Source organism: Morone saxatilis, unplaced genomic scaffold (assembly GCF_004916995.1).
Source record: "Morone saxatilis isolate NCDOM2014 unplaced genomic scaffold, NCSU_SB_2.0 Contig23, whole genome shotgun sequence".
Lineage (NCBI taxonomy): Eukaryota > Metazoa > Chordata > Actinopteri > Moronidae > Morone > Morone saxatilis.
In genome coordinates, this window is record NW_023339796.1 from 18,806,242 (window position 1) to 18,814,159 (window position 7,918).

Genomic DNA, 7,918 nt, shown 5'->3' on the forward strand with positions numbered 1-7,918 from the left:
GTGGACTACCAGAGGAGCTGACTGGAGCCTCTGGATCACAGATCTGGAGCTTTTTCACTTTGACACCAGAGACAGATTGCTGCTGTTGGAGATGACTGGACTGTCACCGCAGGAACAGCAACCATCCGCTTTGGGAACTTTTCTTTGTCCTGACAGCTTTAGAGTTACTGGGGAAGTTTGATCTAAGAGGAACAAATATTGGATACTTTCTACCTCATTTAGGAGTTGGGTAAGTAAGAGCTTCAACAGCAGTGACTGGGGAATATTAATTAATTGATTTAGGGACTGTATGAAAATTGTTGGGGAGGTGAGTGGGGCAGAAATTTTATGTTTTTCTTGCACACTGTCAAAATAATATACCAGTGTAAATAAACTTGTTTAATCTCATACCTCAATTAGGATTTTAATATAACTTCTAATGTGCGTCATAATGGATACAATAATAAAATCTGATTCAGAGACAGAACTGTAGGGTTTCAGTGCATATGGCTGTGCGTAATGAACCATGGTGAAGTACTTTTATTTTTTATGTAACTATTTATGTAGCTTTTAACTCTTGTAAGGGACAACTGAACTAATAAATAATCCTCTTCTGCTCTTCTAAAAAAACAATTACATTACAATACCTTCCCCTGTTTCTGACCCCCCCACTCTTCTCTTTTGTTCAGTACCTAAACTAAAAAATGACTAGAATGTTTCTGCAGGGTGTGTCTGCCATTTTTAGTGAGTTAATTTGGAGATGACAGCTAAAGTCACATAATAAATCTTGGAGCCTAATATTCCTACAAGACAGTGAGGTTGTTGGTATAATAATATTCTTGTAGACAGATAACAGGACCTGAATACAGTACTTTCTTTGTGTTCTAGCCCCTCAAAGAGGATCAGTTGGATAAAGGCCATAATTAAAAAAACTTCAGGATGAAGACTCATCTCCTCTGCTTGGAGTTACTCCTGTTGGCGGGTCACATCCTTGTGATCAGTGGGCAGCTGGAACCAAAGGAACAAGGGCCCCAGGACCCTCTTACTGTTACCCAGAGACTTGGGCTTGTAGAGAGAGATCTGCAAGGTCCAGTGAGGCCCAACATCACCATGCCCCGCCGCCGGCTACCTCCCATGTGCACCGGACCCACGGAAATCAGAGACACCTTTAAGTACATCAATACAGTGGTGTCCTGCCTGGTGTTTGTTGTGGGTATTATTGGTAATTCCACTCTGCTGAGAATCATCTATAAGAATAAGTGCATGCGGAATGGGCCCAACATCCTGATCGCCAGCCTGGCGCTCGGAGACCTGCTACACATCATCATTGGCATTCCCATTAATGTTTACAAGGTGAGGCAAGTTGCACAATATGGCTGACTAACAAGTCTATACCATATAGGCCTATAACAGTTTTATAATGACACTCAATAGTATTTTTTATTTCTGTGTCAATTCAAAACTCCCTTAGCTTTTCAATGAATATTTGTTGCACTGTTGTTATATCCCCTTAAACCTTCTTTCAATAACTTTTTAAGATCATATGCAAATATTTTGCTGCATATTGGACTATAAATCCTTCAAACACGCACCCTTTCCTAACACACACACACCACATGAGTGCACACATACACACTCTTAAAAGGGGGCTTCCAAGTAGTTTTTACATGTTATTACTTTACTGGATTCTGAGCCCCTCTATATCCCCTTCTGTCTCTGGCATGTTATAATCTGTTTGGCTCATTTTGTGTGTGTGTGTGTGTGTGTGTGTGTGAGAGAGAAAGTGAGAGAGAGAGAGAGAGAGAGAGAGAGAGCAAAAGCATCTGCATATTTAGGTAAAGGGGCAAGCATGTTAAAACAACTGGACGCGGTTGCATACCAGAGCAGAGACAGGAGAGACAGGGTGGTATGGGGAGATACAGGGCCACATATGATTCCAATTGATCTACACTCACATTCCAGTAGCTCATCCAAAGCACACATGAAAAGTCCCATATTGTACAAGTTTAGCAAAATTTTGTTGTTCTCCAAGAGCTACCGTAGGCTTCCTCTCTGGGTTACGTGCCTTGAGGTCAGAAAGAGGCCTCATCGGTTTCAAAAAAAGACCAAAACATTGAAACTGACAAAGAGAAAAAAAAAGCTCTGAATGTTTACAGAAACCGATAAGTTCGGGTTCATGCATATCTGGTCAACACTGAATGCCTGAGGCTGGGGAAATCAACGTGGGGCCAGACAATTTGCTGCACTCCCTCTCCTGGTTTCCCTCAGTCACCAACTCTTTCTCTCTCTCCAGCTCCTGGCGGAGGACTGGCCTTTTGGGGTGACTCTGTGCAAGTTGGTGCCGTTTGTCCAAAAGGCCTCAGTGGGGATCACAGTGCTGAGTCTGTGCGCTTTGAGTATTGACAGGTAAACCCAGCCACAACCAATGGATAACCCAAACTCACGTTTCCTCTCACAGTAGTGCCTATCTTCATTTCCTGATGCTTCATCAGCAGTCAAGGATTACAAAAACGTTGTCAGAGCAATGACTTTTGACCTCCTTGTTTCTTGCTGCATTGGTAATGAATACATTGACACATATGCCTGTCAACTACATTGTAAGCTTGGGATAAGAGTTTACTCCTCATAACTCATATTATTAAAATGTTATTTTCTTATTCATAGTCTTCAGAAGTTACTTTATAACTGCATGGTGTTCTCTTTTTTTAGTTTAAAAAGCTAGAATATACATTTAATCAGTTGGGATGAGACCAATATAGATCCTGTTAAGGTTTTAGACAGTTTGTCAGACAGCATATCTGTTAAACTGGTGCTAAAAAATGAAATAATTTAATTTTTTTTGCTAAAACTGGGATTGAAGAAGATTGATACCACTCTCACATTTGTACTGTAAATAAGAAGCATCAGCCAGGAGATGGTCAGCTTATCTTAACACAAAGACAGGAAGCAGGGCTAAAATCTGCCTACCAACACTTGCCTACCTACCAAGATTATTAATTCACACATTATATATTTTTTGTTTATTCAGTCCAATCGAAAAGCAAACAGCACATAGTTTTGGTGAGGTTAAGGGGGGCTGGTTAGCCAACTAGCTGCTTGTTTACTGAACAAACATGACATAACTCTCAGCAATAAAGTATATTCATGTATTTTCCAGAACCTCAAACTATTCCTTTAACAAAATATTAATTTGCTGGTTAACTACACATTTTGGGTCTTCTAGGTATCGTGCCGTGGCCTCGTGGAGCCGTATCAAAGGGATTGGAGTTCCAAAGTGGATGGCTATCGAGATAGCGCTGATCTGGATATTATCCATCATCCTGGCTGTGCCAGAGGCAATAGCCTTTGACATGATCACCATGGACTACAAAGGAGAACACTTGAGGATCTGTTTGCTGCACCCCATGCAGAAAACCAGCTTTATGAGGGTAAGTTGTGACACACGGACCTTTAGAGGCACATAATGCAGGTTGTGTTGACACAGCTGTGGACGCAGCACATATAATACACACTCACACACAAAGAAATACACAGAGATGCAGATGCTGGCACACATGCTGACTTGTGTATGAATCTATGTGCATACTTATCATAAAAGCACTCACAGTCTTACTGTGAGATCAGGGTGAGAAAGAGTTTACAGATAACAAAGCATTGACAAACAGAAACACGGTATATCACAGCAGTTATCGCTCTCTTGGTGGACAGAAGATCCTGTGGCGTCTACATGCTTGTGTATATACGTGTGTTCAGGTGTCTTCCATCAACCTTAAAATAACAACAATGAACAGTATTAATTCCACAGAGGTTGTTTGATGAGTTGATTTTTAAATACGAGCCAACAAGTCTGAATTTGAGACACCCCCTTGAGTCCCTCACTCTGGTCCAGGCCAGACCGGGGATATGCTCCATTAAGTTTACTTCTGACATGTTTCACCTTTAACTTTAAGCTCTCTTGTGCAGATGTTGCATAATCCCATGTTGTTCTCCTATTTTTCCCTGTGTAGTTTTATAAATCAGCAAAGGACTGGTGGCTGTTCAGTGTATATTTCTGCCTGCCGTTGGCCTGCACTGCTATTTTCTACACCCTGATGACCTGTGAGATGCTGAGAAAGAAGAACGGTGTCCAGATCGCTCTCAGTGACCACCTCAAACAGGTCTGCTAATGGCTTTCATCAAAGACAAAACTGACACACACTCACAGCTTGTCCCAATAAAGCTATAAAAAATACAGTTATGACTTCTTACCAACAAGCTTTAATCCAGCCTCACTTGACACTTCAATTTAATTTGTTTTGATTTACTAAAAACAGACTTTCTAGAAAAACAAAAATACAGCTATATAAATTTCACCACAGTCCTTTCTGGGCCAAAACTGTCGGTGCAGACAGTGATTTATGTGTGTTTGTGTGTGTTCAGCGAAGGGAGGTTGCTAAGACAGTGTTCTGTCTGGTTCTGGTCTTCGCTCTGTGCTGGCTGCCTCTCCACCTCAGTCGTATCCTGAAGCTCACCATCTACGATGAGAAAGATCCAAACCGTTGCGAACTGCTCAGGTATGGAAAAAAAACACGTCCCACGGTGCACAAAATAAAATAGAGAGTAGACTAGATAATTTAGTAGAAAAATGAATCACCCTCCAGGTAGGGAGAGGTACAAGACTAATGTGTCTCTGTAACCCTTTTAGTTTCTTTTTGGTGTTGGACTACATTGGTATCAACATGGCATCTGTCAACTCCTGTATCAACCCAATCGCCCTCTACATGGTCAGCAAGCGCTTCAAGAACTGCTTCAGGGTAAGTTTGGAAAATATTCTTTCTTGTCAAGAGTTCAATGAGAGGACTCTCATTTCCATACGATTAATATGAAGCTGGTTAGCTTAGCTTAGCTTAGCATAAAGACGAAAGGAAAACAGCTAGCCTGGCTTTGTCTGAAGGTGACAAAATCTGCCTACCCGCACCAGTAAAGTTAATTAACACGTTAAATCACATTTATATGTATAATCGAGATAAAAAACTAAAAACAAAAACTTCTTGTGCTAAGCTAAGCTAATAGGCTGCTGGCTCCAGCTTCATATTCACAGCACAGACATGAGAGTGGTATCAATCTTTATATCTGACTCTTGACAAGCAAGTGAATAAGCGTATATTTTGATTTGGAACTATTTCAAACTACCTTTAAGGCAGTGAAAAAAAAAGAAAGGAAACAGAAAAAGAAGGAACATCTCACTTCTTTCTTTTACCAAGTTGTGAATGCTGTATGCACACTAACATAACCACCTCTCTTCATTCCCTAGTCCTGCCTGTGCTGCTGGTGCCTACCCGCAGAGATGCTGATGGATGAAAAGCAGTTGTGCATGAAGCTGAAAGTCACCGAACGAGCCTCAGACCAGAGCAACTCCCGCCTGACCAACAAGTCCACTACAGCCTGAGGAGGGGCCTAGAAGTCAGAAAGGAGGAGATACGAGGACAAAAAAACTAAATATTGAAGTATTGATGACTGAATGAGGATTCTTCATTCTTGCCTCATCTGCTTTTGGAATTCAGCCCTCACTGAGACGAAACTCCTTCTAATTTAAAACTCTCAACACATGCCACCATGGACCGCTGTACACTCCCCCCCGCCCCCATCCAAGAAGAAATAAGCATCAGTGCACTTCAAAAGCTGTGTTCTTGGATAACAAGTGTGAATGTGTGAAGCATGCAAACTGGTGTGAATGACACCAAATATCGAGAACTGAGCAGGGGCGAAGTTCAGTGTTATGTAAAAAATTGGGGTCAAGGGTTGATTAGCAAAGACAGCTCATCAGGCTCGCAGCCTGGATGGTGAATGTTACTTTGACACTATGAATCTTGCAATAAGTCCTGCATTGTAGGGACTACATTCGAGTGTGACGCTGTGCTACGTGTTGCTACCACACACACACTGCAGCAGCTTGGAAGAGTTTAAACAGTCAGTCTAATGCTCTTGTTTGAGATTTGTTTATTTTATTACATATTTCCTTTAATATGTATGTATGTATTGAGCATTTTGCATACTTTATCAGTTGTTACATTAGAGCCTTTAAATGTATAGTCTGTGTGCAATTTTCCCATTAGTTACTAAACTACTGATGTTGTGTGATTTCAGCTGTTTGACCATTCAGCTACTGTATTATACTGTTCAATATTGGGTCTGTTCATGAGGCTTTAGTTTCGTGACTGTACTTGCTCCACATTATCTTAATCTAACTCCTTACCTTAGCTGGTATGACAAGAGGTAGGCGTTTCTTTTTGCAATAAATAAAATTATAAATATAATAAATAAACTAGTCGTAGTTGTGTACTTTCTTTGAAGAAAAGCATCAATTTCCTAGCCATTATCTGTTCAGACACACAGCCATAATCATTTTTGACTGTGACTGTTAAAGCTTGCCTGCTATTGCGGCCTGACTCTGTGTGCGTGTGTGTGAGTGTTTGTGTATGTGTGGTTTTGATTTAAGTGTGACGGCAGGCGGCATCATGTGATGATGAATGCTAACACAGAACATCACTGTGATCTCTTTATTTTTCTCCCCACTTCTTCACTCCAAACACACACACACACAGAGAGAGCTCTGACCTGGGAATGTTCCTTCAGGCTAAACCAGCGTCACGCATGTCACATTAGTTGTCAAAGAAGCTCTCTGTCCTGTGATCGCTCACCACCCCTCCTCAACTCTTCACTTGATGCGCTCTCCTTGCCTTCACTCTCTCTTCTTTTTTTTCTGCCTGTTTTTCCTTGTTTTGCACCTCATCCCTGTCCTCTACCCATGTTTCCCTTCCCTTTCTCTCTGCATTCCTGTTTCCACTCCTCTCCATAACCCCTCTCCATCTCTTCTTCCAGTATGGTTTCAAGCAATTCAGTGTGGTTTGACATTAAATCAAACCCACCGGTGCTGAAAGTAGCCCTAAGTGAAAGTAATCACATTCAGTACATTCCTCCCTTGATTATCTCTCACAACAAAGGTTACACTGATGTACTTGCTTGTGAATACTGGCATTGACCCACTCACTGACTGTGATTGATTGTCCTCTAAAGCCACTTTTACATTTAACAAAAAAAAACACCAACATCCAGCTTTTGTCTTCAGGTGGCAAAGGGTACAATCGGCATTCATTCCCACTGACTATCGACAGAGATGGAAAAATGACACCCAGGTGGATGCGCAGATTTTCGCCCCTTTCCTGCCACAATGCTATGACATGTGTTGAAGTTGTACATCATTTATTGTTTAAAGTCTATCGGAACAACGTGCAATGGCAATTTCGTTCTTTGTATTGAGCAAAATGCAACAATGGCGAGACAGCAAGGTGATAGAATCGTGAGCGAGGTGATTTGAGGGGAAGAGGAAAAAAGAGACAGATTTTTGGTTCTCCAGCGCTGAGCAGGCTATGCAAAACTACTACTGTGAGAGACAACAACATATGGAAATTGCAGAGTGAAAGATGCATTGCTCACATGCTGCAAATGCTGCTTTCTAATGTTTACTGACCCTGTATTGATATATATATATATTGATATATGTATAATTCCAGTAAATAGTGTTTCTGTGAAAAACACGCTGTCTTCTCTTAAGGACTATTTAGTATAGAGGACTTATAGAGAGCTTTGTCAACAATCACCTGAAGCTCAACAAAACCAATGAGCTTGTGGTGGACTACTAATGAATGTCTGTTCAGTGAGAGAAACAAAAGACAGTCAGATTTCCTGCATGGGTTCACGTGCTTGAACAATTAAGCTGACAGTAGACAATGCTTCAATTATGGATGTTGCTGCAAAGAAGCTACAAGTTCTAAAATGTGGATGCTTTACACACATCTTCAACCCGGCAGCACAGAAGATCTATACAGTCTCCACACTTTCAAGGTGGGCACCCAAGCATAGTGTCACCAATTCAGTATCTGACCAACTGTGAAATATG

General features: G+C 41.2%; 1 protein-coding gene across 2 annotated transcripts; it reads left to right on the forward strand.

Moving 5' to 3' along the window:
- ednrba (endothelin receptor Ba) lies at positions 1–6,246 on the forward strand. 2 transcript variants are annotated; one of them, XM_035670038.1, is made up of 8 exons: positions 1–229; positions 868–1,332; positions 2,273–2,385; positions 3,203–3,407; positions 3,987–4,136; positions 4,399–4,532; positions 4,664–4,772; positions 5,273–5,407. In XM_035670038.1, exons 2-8 carry the CDS (start codon positions 919–921, stop codon positions 5,405–5,407), a joined length of 1,260 nt encoding a protein of 419 aa, XP_035525931.1. In that variant the 5' UTR covers positions 1–229; positions 868–918. The 2 variants fall into 2 exon arrangements, with proteins under 2 accessions (XP_035525931.1, XP_035525932.1); XM_035670039.1 differs by lacking the exon at positions 1–229 and having other exon boundaries at positions 919–1,332; positions 5,273–6,246.
- Positions 6,247–7,918: the final 1,672 nt, after the last annotated feature.